The 20,555-nt window shown below is 46.3% G+C and overlaps 1 protein-coding gene across 6 annotated transcripts in view; it reads right to left on the bottom strand.

Moving 5' to 3' along the window:
* SPIDR (scaffold protein involved in DNA repair) overlaps positions 1-20,555 on the bottom strand; it is a 736,772-nt gene that overhangs the window by 218,324 nt on the left and 497,893 nt on the right. For all 6 annotated transcript variants that reach the window (XM_029591243.1, XM_029591246.1, XM_029591241.1 and 3 more), the window contains one exon: positions 17,543-17,790. In XM_029591243.1, coding sequence (XP_029447103.1) covers positions 17,543-17,790 — 248 coding nt within the window. The remainder of the gene's footprint in view (positions 1-17,542; positions 17,791-20,555) is intronic.

Below are 20,555 nucleotides of genomic sequence, written 5' to 3'. Positions count from 1 at the left end.
ACTGGCTCACCCTCTCACATGCATACACACACCTACGCACTGGCTCTCACTCTTTTGCACACACTCACACTCTCAGGGCCTCCCTTTTCTTCGGGCTTCATTCGGATGGGGTCTGCTGCGGCCCTGCTAGGCCCCTCTTTGGGTCGTGATGGGATAGGTGATGCTGATGGTACCCAGGCTGATCAGCCAGTACGACCAACCCAAAGGCTGTCACTGCTTACTCTCCAGTTTCTCTCTCTCTCTCACCAGTCACCGTCACCCCTCTCCCCAGACTAGACTCTCTCTTGTCACTGTCACCCCTCCCCCTCTCTCAAAACTGGTCTCTCTCATTGTCATCCCCTCCACCAAGACCAGTCTCTTTCATTTACTGTTTTACCCCACCCCACCCCAATGTCTATCTCTCTCCAGGACGGGAAGGAGCCGCTGCATATTCAGTAGGTTCCACCAGGAGCGTCACTACAGGCAACGCTGCTATTGAACAGCATGGCCTGCAGTACTCAACGCCTTCAAGGTCTCCTGCTCTGCTCCCTGCTCCAGCCGCCGCCATGCCCTACCCCAGTCAGACTTCATAGCATAATGCATGTGTGTGTGAGCTGCTGTCCTGCCATTGTTTCGAAATCAGCTCTGCTGCAGGCTGCAGCTGTCCCTCTCCACCCCGCAACCCCCTCACTGACAGCCCGGACCCTGGGCAAACTTGGCTTCATTTTTCCATAGCGTGCGTCCCCAGCTGGCCGCCTCCCCTCCTGTGGGCTGCTGAGACGTGTGTCCCAGCAGGCAGCAGCAAAGGGGACACTGGTATGGGAATCTAGGTTCAGTGTTGCTTGCTGGTTTTTTGTTTTTTTTTTTTACATACTTTATTTTGATTGCTGATCTGCAGAGGCAGGCATCACGGCAGCCAAATGGAAACCAAATGCCACAAAACGAAGTAAGGTAGCTGAGCTCTGCAGAAGCGCGGCCAGAGAATGCAACCGGCAGGGTGAGATCTTGCTCAAACAGGCACCAAAGCGTGATGGAAGCAGCAGAAACTGGTGAGCTTATGTGGCACCTGTGCTGCAGTGATTTGGACACCACGCCATTTTTTTTTTTTTTAGATCATCAGATGTGTGCAAGTTTGCAAACACTAAGGGCCGTGTATGTGTGAAGCAGATGCTGCAGGGGTGTTTTGAGAGGGGCATTTTTTGATGTCTCAAAATACTGCCACCTGAGGTAGCTGCCTCACCCTGCCTCATTATAGTACCGCCCCCTAAACACACATACTCAAGATCAATCAGTAACAATACATAAAACAGACAATTTTAAAACAGAGCAACATCTTTACAATTATACATTAATTCCAAACACTTCAGAAAATACCATGCCTTCAGACTTTGATTCCTCCATCTCATAATTCTTGGGGAGAGCAACACGAAACAGGCTTTCATAGTGAGATCTGCCAGGTGACCTGGACTGGCCACTGTCAGAGACAGGATGCTTGGCTCCATGGACCACTAGTCTGACCCTGCCTGTCATTTTATGTTAGACACAATACAGTTTGGATGTTCAGAGGGAGATGGAACTCTGCTCCTTTAATGGTAATGTAGGATATATTTCACAGATTATTTTTTTTCAAGATAGGCACAACATTTTTTCATTAGTCTGTAGAAGGCTGTATCCCTCACCCACTTTCACCCCTAGAATCATATGCAGTAAGTTCACGGACTACCTCCTACATCAAAGTGCACAGCTGACCAAGCACTGCGGCTGACAGCAGAAATCTGATAAGTTGCTCATCAGAAAGCACAAGGCAAAAAGACATCCAGATCCCACACCACCTAGTGACAGAGGGTAGGGAGCAAGGAACAAAGGTCAGCCTTAAATTAGAAAACTGAGCAACTTAGGAGCAGTAAACAGAACAAATGACACTACAGCCTTGCGAAGCTACAAAAGCAACTATTTTTTTGGTTAAGATAAAGCCTTAAGCATTGTACTGGAAAAGGGTTTGTGCAGACCTCTTCATTCTTGCAAGAGATCTATTGGGATGACTTCATACTTTAAATGTCATGTGAGTAATTACTTCACTCTCTGCTTATTGGGTTCTGTCCCAAAATATTCCGCTGATAGTGTCACTAGAAACTAAAGAATGCATTAATAAAGAACATGGCTTCCAGGTACAATTGTGTTTTAACACAGGTTCAAGAAAACTTGTACTTTACCGGGTTCACCAAGCACAGCTGGCAGAATAAAGAATCCTAGCCATTGCACAATGACACCCAAGGGCGAGATTAAGGGTACACATGTACTGGTAGTGAGAGATTCTTGCTAAATTCCTGCCTCTTTTCCCACAATGAATATGTGTGAGCTAAATGTGCATATATATCAAGTCTCCATGATATGAAATTTATCTCATGCATATATAGCAAGCTACTATAAACCAAGCTCCTACCCCACGAGTTTATCATGTGTTGGAGATTTACAATGTGTACCAAGCTGAGTCTGGATCTGAATGAAGGGTTTTGGACCTGCCAAAAAGTGGTTTTCAACCCTGCAGAGACCGTAAGCCACTGCCGCCAAGGTGAAGAAATATAAAAATACATCAAAACCCCTGTGTGTTCTCCTGTGAATTACAAATGTTCTGCAAGAATAGGCATCCAGCACTCATAGTATTAACAAGTTGAGAAAAGCCTGTACTGTTTAGTCTTCCCAGAGATCAGCACTACATAGCTAGCAGAGGAGGAAGCCAAAGGAGACCATTTAAGGAGGAAAAGGCACAATTTGGCTGGCTCTCTCTGTGTGTGGGGGGCAGGGATGGCCAGGAGTTGGAGCCAGAAGCCAGGAAGAGAGGAGTGTATCTGGCAGCTCTGCAGTCAGTTCTTCTACTGAAAAACTAATTATCAAGAGGGAGAAACAGAAGTCTGCACTCTGAGGAAATAGAGAGACAGCTGTTCTTGCTTCATAGCCAAGATACATGTAAAATCCCAACAAGGGACAGAGGAGTCAAGAGCTGAGAGACTTCCTTTCCAGAGATATCCAGACCCAGGAGCACATAGATGGATCACCCTCCTAAGTTAAGTAATCTAAACTTTGTACAGAGAGTATTTTAGCAGAGGAGAGAGAATGTTGAGATTACTTACCTGGTAATCTTCTTTTCCTTAGTGTAGACAGATGGACTCAGTACAAATGGGATAGTATCCGTGTGCTAGCAGTTGGAGACGGATCTGACGTCAGCACGGGGTATATAGCCCCACAGGAAGCGTAGCGATTCAGTAATCTTCCTTGCAAAAGCTGTTATGGATGTGTGTACTGATGCTCAGTGAAAAGTGAAAAAGTGAAAACAGGATTCCTCTGACCGATTGACAGTGGCTGGAGACCGCCAGCATTCACAACCGGAAGGCGTTGACACTGGTAGAGTGTACGCGTTTATGGAAACAAAGGCCATGGCTTACCTGGAATCGGTGAAACCCATGTACACAGGCAGCTGGGCGGGATGCTGAGTCCATCTGTCTACACTAAGGAAAAGAAGATTACCAGGTAAGTAATCTCAACATTTCCTGGCGTGTAGCCAGATGGACTCAGTACAAATGGGATGTACAAAAGCTTTACTCCCAGCCAGGGCGGGAGGCTGCCTGAGGACCATGTAGTACCGCCCTCGCAAAAGCCGAGTCCTCCCCGGCCTGGACATCCAGATGGTAGAACCTGGAAAAGGTATGGAGGGAGGACCACGTCGCCGCTTTACAGATTTCTGCCGGCGACAGCATCCTGGATTCAGCCCAAGATGCCGCTTGTGCTCTGGTAGAATGAGCCTTGACCCACAGAGGCGGAGCCTTCCCCGCCTCCACGTAGGCTGCTCTGATAACTTCCTTAATCCAGCGGGCAATGGTGGGCCGAGAGGCCGCTTCACCTTGCTTCTTCCCGCTGTGTAGGATGAACAGGTGGTCCGTCTTTCGCAGGTCTTGTGTCATTTCCAGATACCTGGGCAGCAATCTGCCGATGTCGAGATGGCGTAATAAACGGCCTTCTTCAGATTTCTTCAAACCCGCCGTGGTGGGCAAGGATATGGTTTGGTTAAGATGAAACCGTGAAACCACTTTAGGGAGGAAGGAGGGAACCGTCCGAAGATGGATAGCCTCCGGAGTGATTCGTAGAAAGGGATCACGGCAGGACAGTGCTTGTAGCTCAGAGATGCGGCGTGCGGAGCACACCGCCAGCAAGAACACCAACTTCAAGGTTAGAGACCGGAGAGACAAGCCCCGAAGGGGCCTGAAGGTGGATCCCGTGAGAAAATCCAAAACAAGATTAAGGTTCCATAAGGGCACAGGCCACTTTAGTGGCGGACGAATATGCTTGACCCCTTGCAGGAACCGAGAAACATCTGGGTGCTTGGCGATGGTCTTGCCATCCCTCCTGGGACCATAGCAAGACAGTGCCGCTACCTGAACCTTGATGGAGCTGAGGGAGAGACCCTTCTGAAGCCCATCCTGCAGGAAATCCAACACAATAGGAATGGTGGTGGCATATGGATTGGTGCCGTGAGTGTCGCACCATGCTTCAAATACTCTCCAGATCCGTACGTAGGTGAGGGATGTGGAAAACTTGCGAGCTCGGAGGAGTGTATCAATCACGGGCCCCGAGTAACCTCTTTTCTTCAGTCTAGCCCTCTCAATGGCCAGACCGTAAGAGAGAATTGAGCTGGATCCTCGTGTAGAATGGGACCTTGACGTAGATGGTCCCGGAGCGGAGGCAGGGGAAGAGGCTCCCCTGCCAGTAGTCTTCTCATGTCTGCATACCAGGGTCTTCTTGGCCAGTCTGGTGCCACTAGAAGAACTAGGCCCTGGTGTGTCCGAATCTTGTGGATGATGGCGCCCAGCAGAGGCCACGGAGGAAAGGCGTATAGTAGAGTCCCTGGAGGCCACGGCTGGACCAGGGCATCGATTCCATGTGAAAACGGGTCGCGCCTGCGGCTGAAGTATCTGGGTACTTGAACATTGGACTTGTCCGCCAGTAAATCCATGGCCGGAATCCCCCAGTGATCGACAATCATCTGGAAAGCTGTGGGGGACAGCTGCCACTCTCCCGGATTTAGGCTTTCTCTGCTGAGGAAGTCTGCTGCGGTATTGTCCTTCCCAGCAATGTGGACGGCGGAGATGTCCTGCAGATTCGCCTCTGCCCAAACCATCAGTGGGGCGATCTCCAGAGATACTTGTCGGCTTCTGGTTCCGCCCTGCCGGTTGATGTAGGCCACCGTGGTGGCGTTGTCGGACATCACTGACAGCTCTGTGCTTCAGTCTGTGAGCGAATCGAAGGCATGCCAATCGGACTGCCCGGGCCTCCAGGCGATTGATGTTCCACGTGGACTCCTCTCTGTTCCATCGCCCTTGCGCGGTGAGTTCTTCGCAATGTGCTCCCCAGCCGCTTAGGCTGGCATCCGTGGTGAGCAAGGTCCACGTGGGCGAGGACATCCTTGACCCCCTGCTCAGGTGGTTGGACTGCAACCACCACCGCAGCTGGGTCCGAACTCTGGCCGGTAGAGGAAGGTGCGTGGAATAGTCCCATTGATGGGGGCTCCAGCGAGAGAGCAGGGAATGCTGTAGAGGTCTCATATGGGCCCGCGCCCAAGGCACCACTTCCAGGGTGGACGCCATGAGACCCAGAACCTGCAGATAATCCCAGGCTATGGGCCGACTGGCTCCCATCAGATACTGGATACGCTGCTGAAGTTTCAACTGTCTCTTGGTCGTAAGACTGACCGTGTCTGCCCGGGTGTCGAACTGCACTCCCAGATACTCTATTGACTGGGAAGGCTGTAGGCAGCTCTTGCTGAGGTTGATTACCCAGCCCAAGCTTTCCAGAAGGGCGATCACTCTGTCGGTTGTCCGAAGGCTCTCCTCTCGAGATTTTGCCCTGATCAGCCAGTCGTCTAGGTAGGGATGGACCAGAATCCCTTCCCGCCTGAGTGCCGCTGCCACCACTACTACCACTTTGGTGAATGTCCGAGGGGACGTGGCCAACCCGAAGGGTAGAGCCCGAAACTGGAAGTGGCGGCCCAGAACCGTGAAGCGCAGGTAGCGCTGATGATTTGGATGGATCGGAATATGAAGATATGCTTCCGACAGGTCTAATGCTGTGAGGAATTCTCCGGGCTGGACTGCGGCTTTGACGGAGCGCAGAGTTTCCATGCGAAACCTCTGTACCCGTAAGTATCGATTGACTGACTTGAGGTCCAGAACAGGCCGAAAAGTGCCCCCTTTCTTGGGTACCATGAAATAAATGGAATAGTGTCCAGAATTCACTTCCCAGGCAGGTACTGGGATGATGGCGTTCAAGGACAGGAGCCTCGCCAGGGTAGCTTCCAACACTGCCTTCTTGAGCAGGGGACATGAAGATTCCACAAACTTGTCCGGGGGAAGATGATGAAAGTCCAGATAATACCCTTCCCGGATAATGGCGAGGACCCACTGGTCCGACGTGATCTTGACCCATCTGGGGTAGAAGAGGGTCAACCTGCCCCCTATGGCTTCGTCCCCCAGATGAATCGGCAAATTCTCATTGTGGGGCGCGACCGGGACCCGAGCCCGGACCAGCCCCCCACTTGCGCTGCTTGGGCCGAAAGGACTGATGCCTGGCCGGAGGACGTGTCGCCTGATAGCGCCCCCTATACGGAACAAAGCGCTGTGAACTCCTGCCCCTGGAGGGCCGGGGAAAGGAGCGCTGTCCCCTCCTGGATCGATCTTCCGGCAGTCTAGGCACAGGAGAGGCACCCCAGGTAGTGGCTAGCTTATCAAGGTCACTGCCAAACAGAAACAAGCCCTGAAAGGCTAACCTGGTGAGGCGAGACTTCGAAGGCGCATCAGCGGACCATGGCCGGATCCATAGCAGCCTCCTGGCGGCTACGGAGGATGAGATCCCCTTAGCTGTAGTCCGGACCAAATCCGATGCGGCATCCGTGAGGAAGGAAAGAGCTGACTCCATGTCAGCCGCTGGAGCGTTGTTCCTGACCTGAGATAAGCAGGCACGTGTCACCACAGTGCAGCAGGCCGCAATCCGCAAAGAAAGAGCTGCCACCTCAAAAGTTTGTTTCAGAATGGCGTCCATTCGCCTGTCATGAGGCTCCCTGAGGGCCGTCCCCCCCTTCCACTGGAATGGTAGTGCGCTTGACTACAGCGCTAATTAAGGCGTCCACCTGAGGACACGCCAGCAGGTCCTGGAGAGCCGGTGCCAATGGGTACATGATCTTCAGGGCCCGGCCCCCTTTGAATGAAGCCGCCGGCGCTGCCCATTCCAAATCTATTAGTTGCTGAGCTGCTTGCAAGAAAGGAAAATGGCGGGCTGTAGGACGAAGACCTTCCAGCAGGGGGTTCTGCGCAGAAGGTACCGAAGCACTGGGACCAGTGATATCCAACTCCGCCAGACACTGAGACACCAGGTCAGAGAGGTCCTCCTTAAGGAAGAACCGCCTCATGGTTCTATATGGCTCAATCCCCGGGGGAAGGTCCCTCTCGTCCGGGAGTTCGGACTCGTCCGGCGAAACCTCCTGGTCCGAGTGATCTGGACTGTCCAGTGGCGGGAGGTCCCGCTCCCGATAAGACTGTGAGGGTCCAGGAACAGGATCCCTAGGCGCTGCCCCCGCAGCGGCAGCCGCAGCAGGCGCCGCAGACGCAGCCACCGCAGGAACCACAGCAACCGCAGGAACAACAGGAGCAGCAGGGACAGTAGGGCCTGGATGGGAAGCAGTCTGCATCTGAACGAAGGCATGAATCCCCTTAAAGAGATCCACCCAGGAAATTGAAGCAGCCTCTAATCGCCGGGGTACAAGATCCCCCGGGATTCCCGATTGGTCGAGACTGACCCCAAATCCGGGGTAGCCCCAGGGGAACTGTCAAGAAAATGCGGCTGAGACCGGTCCTGGCCGGAGGGTCCCCCGGCTGCCTCACATTGGGCACATAGGGAGTCAGGCTCAGTACTGCGCGTGGCTCTAAGGTGGCATGCAGAGCAGAGGCCAAGGGCTGAAATGCCTGAGACGAGCGGCGGCACAGCTAAGGATGCGGCCGCGTGCTGATCCATGCCAAATATAGCAAGTGCGCAAGAATAAGCGGTAACAAAAGGCGCTTAACACCACAGGTGCACAAGAACAATAATATGCGGCAGCAATAGGCGCGTTATAGAACAGGCGCACAATAGTCAATAATATGCGGCAGCAATAGGAGCTTATAGAACAGGCGCACAATAGCAATAATATGCGGCAGCAATAGGCGCTTAATAGAACAGGCGCACAATAGCAATAATATGCGGCAGCAATAGGCGCGTTATAGAACAGGCGCACAATAGCAATAATATGCGGCAGCAATAGGCGCGTTATAGAACAGGCGCACAATAGCAATAATATGCGGCAGCAATAGGTAATAAGCGCTCAATGGCCTTCAAGAGGCCTTCAGCACTAAGCAGTAAGCAACATACGCTCTGTGGCATGCAATAGGCTTTCAGCACGAAACAGTGTATCAATATACGCTCAATGACCTTCAATAGGCGTTCAGCAGTAATATGCGGCTAACAATATACTCACAGTGGCAGCCAATATTTATTTATTTTATTTTTAGATTTTTATATACCGGTGTTCCTGTATTAAAATACAGATCACATCGGTTTACATTGAAACATAAAAATTACGCCAAGAGGCGGTACATATAACAAGGTTATAGAACTTGGAAAACATGGAAAACAGGTTCGAAAAATAACATTGAGAAAATTGTAAAGTCTCTTTGAGAAACCAAATCATAAAATAAGGCGTAATTGTCTAAGATAAATGTGATCTGCAGAAGGGATTGCGATGGTGAGAAAATCTTGATAGCTGGAGGTAAAAAATAATCAAAGTTCTGGAAAAGCTTGGCTAAAGAGCCAGGTTTTAATTTTCTTTTTGAAGGAAGCGAAGCAGATCTCAAGGCGGATGTCTAGCGGGAGCATGTTCCATTGGACGGGTCCTGCTAAAGAGATGGTACGTTTCTGATGTAAGGATATTGTTGAAGGAACATAGAGTGTGCCTTTATAAGCTCCTCTGACAGGTCTAGATGAAGAGTGAAAACGAAGTTGGGTACTTAAGTGGAGTGGGGATATGTTGTAAATAGATTTATGAATTGCTGTGTATACTTTATAGAGAATCCTTTGCTTAATAGGCAGCCAGTGGAGGAGTTTTAGTATGGGGGTTATATGGTCTCTTTTATTTGTATTGGTAAGGATTCTAGCTGCAGAGTTTTGAATCATCTGGAGGGGTTTGATGGATGAGGTAGGGAGACCAAAAAGGAGCGAGTTGCAATAATCGATTTTTGTTAGAATAATGGCTTGTAGAACCATCCGAAAATCATTGAAGTGGAGAAGTGGTTTCAATTTTCTCAGGACAAGAAGTTTATAGAAGCAGTCTTTAGTGGTGGTGCTTATAAATTTTTTGAAGTTAAGCTGATTATCTATCATGACGCCTAGATCACGTACATATGGTGAGTGATTAATTATAGGAGTGGTAGAAATGAGTGGGACAGCTGGGTATATTAGATTGTTATTAACGTCATGATTGATAATTAAGATCTCGGTTTTGTTGTTGTTGAGAATAAGGCTGAGACTGGATAGAAGATGATTGATTAGTTGCAAGCAATTATTCCAGTGAATCAAGGTTTTGTGTAGGGATTCTGAGATTGGGATGAGTATTTGGATGTCATCCGCGTAAATGTAGTGTGTTAGGTTTAGATTATTAAGAAGACGACAGAGAGGGAGAAGGTAAATGTTGAAAAGGGTTGGAGAGAGGGAGGAACCTTGAGGGACTCCTTGATTTGCTGGGACCGGGTGTGATTCTTTGTTGTTTATCTTTACCTTGAATTGTCTATTAACCAGGAAGGACTTGAACCAGCTGAGTACTGTTCCCTTAATGCCTATGTCTATCAGACCTTGTAATAAAGATGAATGGTTGACAGTGTCAAAAGCCGCAGAAAGATCTAAAAGAATAAGGAGGTGAGGTTGTTTTTTATCCATATTAGTTAGAATATTGTCGGTGAGAGAGATAAGTAGGGATTCAGTGCTTAACGATTTACGAAAACCGTACTGGGAAGGTGCAAGAATGTAGTTTTTCTTCCAGGTACTCTGATAGTTGTCTATTGACTATCTTTTCCATAATTTTGGCGATCATTGGCAAATTGGCTATTGGGCGGAAGTTAGCTGGATCTGTGGCCGGAAGATTTGGTTTTTTAAGAAGAGGTTTAAGAATTGCTAGTTTAAGTTGGTCAGGAACTAGACCTTGGGAAAGAGAGCAATTAATGATATCGGCAATTGGCTTTGAAATGGTATTCCTTATAGCAATGAGGAGGTTGTTTGGAATTGTGTCTAAGGGATGAGAGGATGGTTTCATTTTCTTGAGAATATTTTCGATCTCAAGAGCTGATGTGGTTTCAAAAGTTTCTAGAGTCGTATTTAGTTTTGGTGGAGTATTAGGTGGAGATGGAGAAGAACTAGATGAAGAGAAAGAAACAGTCAATTTATCAATTTTTTCCTTGAAGTATTCAGCTAGTTCGGAAGCTTTGTTGAGAGCTTGATCATCTGGGATGGTAGGAGGGGTTGGTTTAGTGAGGGCAGAAACGTAGGAGAAGAGTGCTTTCGAATCAAAGATGAAATGATGTATTTTTTTAGAGAAAAAGTCTCTCTTAGTTTTAAGAATGTTGATCCTGTAGGCATTGAGAGTGGTTTTGTATACAGCTAATGTTGTGGGGGATGGGTTTTTTCTCCATGTGTGTTCTTTATTTCTTAGTTTTTGTTTAAGCAGCTTCAGTTCAGTGGTGAACCAGGGTTTTCTGTTGTCAGGCGAAGGTTGTACTACTTTGGTGATTGAAGGACAGGTTAGATCTGCAATTTTATTGGTGATGTTGCACCATGAAGATATGGCTGTAGAAGCGTTGGAGAGATCAAGTTGAGATAATTCATTAGAGAGATGGTTGCTAAGAAGGTCTGTGGAACAGGGTTTCCTAAATTGGATAGTGGTTTTTGGGAATGAAGTGGGAAGATGTCCTGAGAGCTTGAGTGTCGTGTTGATAATTTGATGGTCCGTCCAAGGGACAGGAGAACAAGAGGGTGAATCAGGGGGCAAGATACACTGATTAATGAAAATAAGGTCCAACGTGTGGCCTGCTTTATGGGTTGGGCTTTTTATTATTTGTGTGAAACCCATATAGCTGAGTGATGAAAGTAGGGTAACACAGTTTGCTGTTTGTGGTGAAGCATCGACATGTATGTTGAAATCTCCCAATAAAATGGCAGGTTTATCTGGGTTGAAATATTTGGCGGTAAGTTCAATGACCGGAGAGGGGTCAGAGTCTATAGTTCCAGGAGGAGCGTAGATTAGGCCAATTTGTAGATGCTCGGATTTAAAAACTGCAAACTCTATGTTCGATGTGATGTTTGAATATTGTAAAGTTAAACCTAGCTCTTTCTTGGATGCTAGGAACAGACCTCCTCCCTTTCTTTTGAGTCTAGGGATGGAGAAAAAATTGTAAAGTTGAGTAGGTAGTTGGTTTAAAAGAGCTATATCTGTGGGTTTAAGCCATGTTTCTGTGATTGCACAGATATCTGGGTTTACTTCTGTAAGGTAATCATTTAAGATGTGAGTTTTTTTCGAAAGCGATTGTGCGTTGAAAAGTGTTAGGGATAGAAGAGAAAGGCCCAGGAATTGAGTGATAGGTGAAATCATAATTGGAATTAGCCTTTGTTGACGGTTGTAATGTTGTGGTAGAGGTTTAGTTTGATGATTGCGTTGTTTCCTGATGATAGGAATGGAGTATGAACCATGGCAAAAATGGTGATGTAAGGGGATTGGGAAACCAGTTAGCATGTTGGTTGTTGATGTTGACTCAGCTGTCTTGACTCTTGTTGCCTATGTAAACCTAAAGTTTTGAGGGTGAAACGCTGAGATCTTTTCAAGATATGAAAGGAGAATGACGTGGCCAATGAAGCAGGTTCTGTTCTCAGGGGCTGCACAAAGGGTGGTCCGAGTGATGGATGCTGGAGGTTGAGGTTGAGAGAGGACAGAGTGAAGTAAGCTGGAGTTTGAGTGTAGTCCGAATGATGGATGGTAGAGATTGAGTGCGGTTCGAGTGAAGGAAGCTGGAGGTTGAGTGTAGTCCGAGTGATGGATGATAGAGATAGAGTGTAGTCCGAGTGAAGAAGCTGGAGGTTGAGTGCGGTCCGAGTGATGGATGATAGAGATTGAGTGCGGTTCGAGTGAAGGAAGCTGGAGGTTGAGTGTAGTCCGAGTGAAGAAGCTGGAGGTTGAGTGTAGTCCGATTGATGGATGCTGGAGGTTGATGTTGAGAGAGGACCGAGTGAAGTAAGCTGGAGATTGAGTGTAGTCCGAATGATGGATGCTGGAGGTTGAGGTTGAGAGAGGACCGAGTGAAGTAAGCTGGAGATTGAGTGTAGTCCGAATGATGGATGGTAGAGATTGAGTGCGGTTCGAGTGAAGGAAGCTGGAGGTTGAGTGTAGTCCGAATGAAGAAGCTGGAGGTTGAGTGTAGTCCGATTGATGGATGCTGGAGGTTGATGTTGAGAGAGGACCGAGTGAAGTAAGCTGGAGATTGAGTGTAGTCCGAATGATGGATGCTGGAGGTTGAGGTTGAGAGAGGACCGAGTGAAGTAAGCTGGAGATTGAGTGTAGTCCGAATGATGGATGGTAGAGATTGAGTGCGGTTCGAGTGAAGGAAGCTGGAGGTTGAGTGTAGTCCGAATGAAGAAGCTGGATGTTGAGTGTAGTCCGAGTGAAGGAAGCTGGAGGTTGAGTGTAGTCCGATTGATGGATGCTGGAGGTTGAGGTTGAGAGAGGACCGAGTGAAGTAAGCTGGAGATTGAGTGTAGTCCGAATGATGGATGGTAGAGATTGAGTGCGGTTCGAGTGAAGGAAGCTGGAGGTTGAGTGTAGTCCGAATGAAGAAGCTGGATGTTGAGTGTAGTCCGAGTGAAGGAAGCTGGAGGTTGAGTGTAGTCCGATTGATGGATGCTGGAGGTTTTTTTTATATATTGTTTTCAATATGCGAAAACAATGCAATATACGCACAAGGAGGAAGAAAGCCGCGCTTATTACGGGCGCGGAATACCTGAATAAGGCCACAAAATGGCGTCCTCCACGGCTTGCCACGCCGCCGATCCTCAAGACCTCGGAGACCCGTAAGAAGAAATGTACGCCTTACCAGATCCTCGGCGCTTCCTGGCTGGAACTTAGGCGGCCTCCGGCTGCAGGGGGAGGGGCCACCTCACCGCCGCGATTGAGGAACTGCACCCGCTACCTCATCCACGCCGGGACCAAGGGCCTCGAAGCCACACCAGAGTCTCCCCCGGGGGGCTGTGCCCCTGCCGCGGTTCGGCCGGACCGAGGACTTTCACCTCCGGGGGACCACGGCAGTCACTCCGGGAAGCTCAACTGGGGGGAGTGACAGAAACGTCCCCTGAGGAGCGCAGGGCTCAAGAGTCGTGGAGAAAGGTAAAGTAGAATCTAGAATGATAAGAAAGAGAAAAGATTAAAGTAGTCTTGGAAAGCACGCTGAACCAGCGTGCAGGCTCTCCAAACTGCTTTGGAGACGGAAATTACTGAATCGCTGCGCTTCCTGTGGGGCTATATACCCCGTGCTGACGTCAGATCCGTCTCCAACTGCTAGCACGCGGATACTATCCCATTTGTACTGAGTCCATCTGGCTACACGCCAGGAAAGGTTTATTTCCTTGCCTTTTGTCCCCAAATTCAGTATCTCATCTTAACTGATTCAGCTTTTTAGCCAAAGTCAAGCATAAACTCTTGATGGGAAAGAAAAATTAGTGGACCATGGTCTTTCTCTAAGAGCACCCAGTTAACCCCTCCAGTATTATCAATAATTCAACATGTTCCTCACATGTATTCTCAACAATGTAAATAGTTTTAATTTAAAGTTTCCTTCAATAGCTTATTATTGTTTGTTCCTGCATCCCCTCCTCCCTCTATGTCCCCGTTGTATCCCTCCTTTTTATTTCCTGGTTACATGAAGTGTAAATGATAAAGGGGATGGAACAACTCCCCTATGAGGAAAGGCTGAAGAGGTTAGGGCTGTTCAGCTTAGAGAAGAGACGGCTGAGGGGGGATATGATAGAGGTCTTTAAGATTATGAGAGGACTTGAACAAGTAGATGTGACTCGGTTATTTACACTTCTGAATAATAGAAGGTCTAGGGGACATTCCATGAAATTAGCAAGTAGCACATTTAAGGCGAATTGGAGAAAATTCTTTTTCACTCAACGCACAATAAAGCTCTGGAATTTGTTGCCAGAGGATGTGGTTAGTGCAGTTAGTGTAGCTGGGTTGAAAAAAGGTTTGGATAAGTTCTTGGAGGAGAAGTCCATTAACGGCTATTAATCAAGTTTACTTAGGGAGTAGCCACTGCTATTAACTGCATCAGTAGCATGGGATCTTCTTAGTGTTTGGGTAATTGCCAGGTTCTTGTGGCCTGGTTTGGCCTCTGTTGGAAACAGGATGCTGGGCTTGATGGAATCTTGGTCTGACCCAGCATGGCAATTTCTTATGTTCTTATGTAATTTCCTTCCTTAGTTCTACTGTTATAATGTAAACCGATGTGATGTGCAAATGTTGGTATATAAAAAGAGTTAAATAAATAAATAAGAGACTGAAACCACACCAGCTTTCTGTTTAGTACTAAGTAAATCATTTGGGGAAGCTCCCCAAGAAAGAGACTCCTTTCATACATTGCAGTGCTCATCTATTCAGGTTGTCATCTAGCCAGCTCCACAATCAAGAGGGCTATTTCATTTTCTTGATTGTTTTTTTGCACACAATTAGGGGATATTCCATTAAACCAATTAGTCGGTCAGTGCAGAATTATGCTATGGAATCTGTAAGGGTTTTTCCCCCCCAGACATGCCAGAAATAAGACTTCTAATTATACAGAAAAAGCTTCAAAGCATAAGAGTTTTCTCGCTGAAGTAACGGGTATTGCAAGGGTTTTACATGGTATGTGCTGCAGTGGTTTTTGTGTGTGTGAATGTATGGATCTATGACAGAACTGAGCACGTCTAAAACAAAACACTGAACACCGGGTCAAAACGTTTGTACTTAGCTGCACTGCAGAAAACACGATATAAGTTATTAGAAAGAAGAGTGGTTTACAAAACAGGGACCTTACAAAGCACTGCATGAGTGGGTGGACAGAGGCCTGGGGGAGAGAAAGTAATCACAAGAAATGTCATGCAACCACCACCTTTCTTGTTTTGATTTCCTTTAACCACGCCTCATGTTCCTCCCTTTAACCAACAATTCCCGTGTGGCACCCTACCTTGAGGCTAGGCAAGGTAAGGTCACACCTTTGAGCCATTGTTGATGCTATAAGGAACAGCAGCATGGCTGATCTGATTAACTTCTTATCGAAGTTGTGAATTTGAAGCCTGTCACAGATTGGCCCTCTTTGTCCATTGTCTGATATTCTATGCAGTACTGGGAAGGTTCTAATATTTACATAAGATAAACAGTAGCTCACTCTGTCTAATGATTCTATTGTACCTTTGTAAAATATAGCAATGTTATCTGCTTATTCTACTTTCTTTCATGGTTGGTGTTACTGTTTTTCTATGGATCTGGGTCACAGGAGATTTTTCTTCAAGGGACATGCTATTACATGCTAAAAATATTTATATACCAAGCCATCATGGCCTTTCTAATGTGAGAATTACCATACTTGAATTATGGTCATGTACAGACTAAAAACAAAGTTTGTAGATATAGTGAAGGTAATTTTGTGACTATACTTGGTTTATGTGATTACATTGTATGGCTTATATGATTTACTGCCCTTCCAGTGACTGCCTGCAATTAAATTTGAAAGCTGTGTAGAAATAAAAAAACACTATATAAGTGTAAATTACTAGAATACCACAGGATATTCAATTTTTTGGTAGACTGCAGAAGCTTTATTTACAAAGCCACATTAAAATTATGGATAATAGTCAATTTTAATGCCCGATTTGCTAAAGAGTATAAAACTTTTAGTTAATTTGGCATTACGACTGTTTTGGTGAACTACTTAATGCTCATGCATGCACTCACAAGCATGAGGTGGGGCCTGTGAGTTTAATCAATCTCAGTTCCTGACCTGCACTCATTTCTTGCTATTGAATATAAATGCTGCTGATATGAGAGAGAGCAGCGGCTGACAGGGCTGGAGCCTTAGCAGAGGAAATATCCTCCCCCCTCCCTCCAGAAGACCACATTCATTTGATAGGACAGGACACCTCCCTGTACCCCAGGGCAGCCCCCAAGACAGCAACATCCCTTCTGCAGATATTGCTGGGGTTTTTAGTACTTTAAATATTGCCAACGCCTGCTACAGATCATCTGTTCTGACAAAATAGATATAATTTCAATAATTTAGTAAAAATGGAAACATACCTAAAATCAAAACCATGCATACTTCCATATGTTCCTCAATTTTTTCCTCAAACATTTACTATTTTTATTTTTTAACATTACAGATGACACATTTTGCAAGTCACTCACTAACCTAACAACTCTTCCTGCAAACTATGCATGAGAATTCAATGCCTGTGCAAATGGCCAGTAACAAAAGTAGAAGTTTTGAAAATGGCATTTACCACTTGCTGCATCAAACCAGTTTTGTCTGTTGTGTTCACTTTTCTTGTGCTGTAGTATTTCTTGACATCCTTGCAGACATTTTCCTGTCTAACGGGCCGATTCAGTAAAGTCCACGGGAGAGCGGGCGCGCACACAGGCCACTTGCCTGTGCGCGCGATTCAGTATTTAAATTAGGCCCAGCGGTAGAAACAGGCAAAAGGAGGCGCTAGGGACACTAGCGCGTCCCTAGTGCCTCCCTTTTGGCCCGGAGCGGCGGCTGTCAGCGGGTTTGACAGCCACGGACTCGGAAACCGGACGCTGGCAAAATTGAGCGTCTGGTTTTCGACCCGACAGCCGCGGGCAGACTTCAATTTTTTTTACTTTTTTTTAACTTTTCGGGGCCTCCGACTTAATATAGCCATGATATTAAGTCGGAGGGTGCACAGAAAAGCAGTTTTTACTGCTTTTCTGTGCACTTTCCCGGTGCCCAAAGAAATTAGCGCCTACCTTTGGGTAGGCGCTAATTTCTGAAAGCAAAATGTGCGGCTTTGCTGCACATTTTGTTTTCTGAATCGTGCGGGAATACCTAATAGGGCCCTCAACATGCATTTGCATGTTGAGGGCCCTATTAGGTTTGGCGGGTTGGACGCACTTTTTCGGCCCCTTACTGAATAAGGGGTAAGGGAAAACGCGCGTCCAATGACAGGTTAACAGTGTGCTCCGTCGGAGCGCACTGTACTGTATCGGCCCGCAAGTTTCAACTAAAGGTCTATACATTCTCTCATTTCTATTTATCTTGGACCCATCTGAACTGCTTTGCTTCATCTTTCTTCATGTATCCATATAAGCTGACCTGTGAAGCTTAATTTAATCTAGTAACCAATATCCTTCACACACAACACATTCTTAACCAACTAACAAAGGTTTAGAACTCACCTAACACTTGGCAACGACGTGGTGGCCACAAAGTCGATTCGCTGAAGACGACCTCCACAGATATCTCGTGAAGGGAGACAATATACTCTTTGCACAACTACTCTCACAAACACTCCTTTCCAACCAGCTATGCCTTGGGTTTCCACCGCTTCAAGCAATGAGTCGCTCACAGTTTGAAATGAGATTTGTTTGCCTTGGTTGTCTTCAGTAAATGCAGTCCTTGGAATTCTCATATTGATACAGTCAGCCTGGTAAGACAAAGTCATTCATCTGCATTACTTTTCCACCTTCAAAAACTTGATGTGGAACATTAAGGTGCAGTCAGGCTGGAAAAGGAAGTAGCAGTATAATGCAATCAAACTATTCACTAAGCATAAGCACCAACTCCTTAACCCTAGACTTTATTTTCTATAATAAATTACAGGAGAAGTTTTCTGATCCTGATTGGTGGGCTGCAATCATAAAGGACCCTTATTTAGCTCATAATGGTCTACTAATAAGGAGTAAGGGGAAAAGAATGATGCAGAAAATAAATGTAAACATTGCTTAGAAAGATGCTTTACTTCTCCATCTCACAAGTTGCTTTCTGTCTCTCAAGAATATACAAGGCATTGGCTACTGTGATTTAAAAGCGAACAGAAGTCGATTTGGTGAACAAAGAATGTCATTGCGTTTATAAAGAGAGCTATAAAAAAAATACAAATCAATGTGAGCTTTATCAGATTTGGGCCCAAGTACATGGCTTGGTTCAGGATCCTTACAGATGATGAGCCAAAGAAGAACACAGCCAGGTTCACATCACCTACACCAGCCTTCATCCCCTCCGTTTCCTTCTAGTCCTCGCGCTATTGCAGCCACAGTCAGTTAACTTCCCAGTCTACCACACCCTCCCTATCCCAAAACCGTGCTTACACGCGGACTGCTATTTCTTCTACCTAGAGCTATAGCAGCACCACAGTAATCTCTAGAACATTATAGATGTAACAATTTGCACTCAAGGACAGTATTAATGATCTATGCTGACCCACAGTCACCATTGCTACTCCTCCTTTCCCTGCAGCGCATACTAATTGGAGCCATGGGAAGAGAAGAAGTATCAGCAGTCATGGGGACAGCACACATTGCAGTTAGTGACTCAGGTGAGTAATGCTGTCCCTACAGATGGGCAGAGAGACAGAAAGAGAAGTTATGGACAGGGAGCTGGAGGGATATTGATAGAAGTGTGGGGAACAGGGAAGATGGGTAAGTGTGATGGAGGAACTCGGGTGACAATGTCAGTAAAGGGAACTAAAGAGGGCTGAGAAATGGACAAGAAGTTAAAAATTATTGAAGGAAGATTTGGAAATGATAGAGAGGGTGGTTAGTGAAGGAGGGAGTTTGAAGTATTCAGATTGACAAAGAGGAAGATAACAGTTGCATGACAAAATAGTAAACTGGGTGCTAAGAGACAGAAAAGAGTTGCTGAGAGGTTGAGAGAAATCGGGAGGTTGAAGGGGATTAAGAGCCAAGGAGATTTAGAGAATACATATGAAGAACTGGGAGGGCTGAGAAATGGAGGGGGAGCTGGAAAAAACAAAAGACAGAGAGATGGAATAGGAAGGGAGAAGTAAAATGGTGAGAGATAAAAGCGAAAGAAATGGGGAGAACTATTGAGAAATAACAGGTGAAACAGTGCTTATGAGAAGGAGGGAAGTAGAATTTGAAAAATGATTAAAAGAGATGTAGAAACAAATGGGGTCAAGAGATGGAGAAAAATAGGAAGGGAAAATGAGAAAACAGGAGAAGAAACAAGAGAAGACCGAAAAAGTAAAAACCCCCCCCCCAGTATTTTCTGTTTAATAATTATTAGACAGGGATTTTAAAGTACTGAATTATAAGCTGTGTAAGCAATACATTTTTTAATTTTTTAAAATATAGTTGCCATGTGGCCCTGCTTTGTTTCTATAGATCTAGGTTCTGCATTTAGTATTTGGGCATTTACAGATAAAAAAAAGATAGCACTTGGGGCATTTTATCATTCTTTGAGGGGGGGGGGAAGCATGAGATGCTTACAATTTTTTTTCTAGGGAGAGGGAGATAAGTGGGGGGGGGGGGGAGAGAGGCACACATAGATGGTGGGACAAGGGAACAAAAAAGTGAGGCTGAAGAAATGAGGGAAAGCCAGAAACTGTTTTAAAAGAGAAGGCGGTGTGAAGAGACAGTAATAGAACGTTAATGGAGAAAATCAAGTAAGAAAGGAAAAATACAGATGACAAATTAAACTAGAGATGCAAAAAGTCTGGAAAATGGTTACTTTTTGGGAGGCTGGAATTGCCTGTGGAGTTTTTTTTCTGTTAAAATATTTTGGTTCAGCTTATGTATCAGACTTCTGCATTTGTCCACCCGAACCAAAATAGTATGGAGCTGACCCTGCTGCTCGGTGGCAGTGCTGTGTGCTGCTCTGCAGAGGGTCCGCGGTTCGATTCCCCGGGTCAGCTGGAAGGGCAGCATTCGCAGCCCCTGGGGGTGAGAGTGTCATGGTCATTGCTGAGGGAAACACCTGGGGGCTGGATTTACAGCCCATGATCGTGTGCTTCAGAATGAGCCCTGGTGGATGACATCCAGCCGCAGGTCCCTTGCTACAATGACCAGACGAGGAACAGAGGGAGGGCAAGAGGGAGAATCTATTAAAATAGGGGAAGAATTCCAGAGTAGTTGTGAATGAAGGTATATGGTTCAATTATACAATCAATAGTTTACTCTTTCGAAAAGTACCAGGGAACACACAATGAAGTTACTGGGAAATACATTTAAAAATAATAAGAGAAAATATTTTTTTACTCAACGCATAATTAAGCTCTGGAATTTGTTGCCAGAGGATGTCGTGAAAGCTATAAGTGTAGCTGCGTTTAAAAAAGGTTTGGACAAGTTACTGGAGGAAAAGTCCATTAAGAATTATTAAGGTAGAGTTGCAGAAATCCACTGCTGATTCTTGGGATAAGCAGCTTGGAATCTGTCTACCCCTTGGGATCCT

Source organism: Rhinatrema bivittatum, chromosome 2 (genome assembly GCF_901001135.1).
Source record: "Rhinatrema bivittatum chromosome 2, aRhiBiv1.1, whole genome shotgun sequence".
Classification (NCBI taxonomy): Eukaryota; Metazoa; Chordata; class Amphibia; order Gymnophiona; family Rhinatrematidae; genus Rhinatrema; species Rhinatrema bivittatum.
This window is presented reverse-complemented; position numbering and strand designations above follow the sequence as displayed.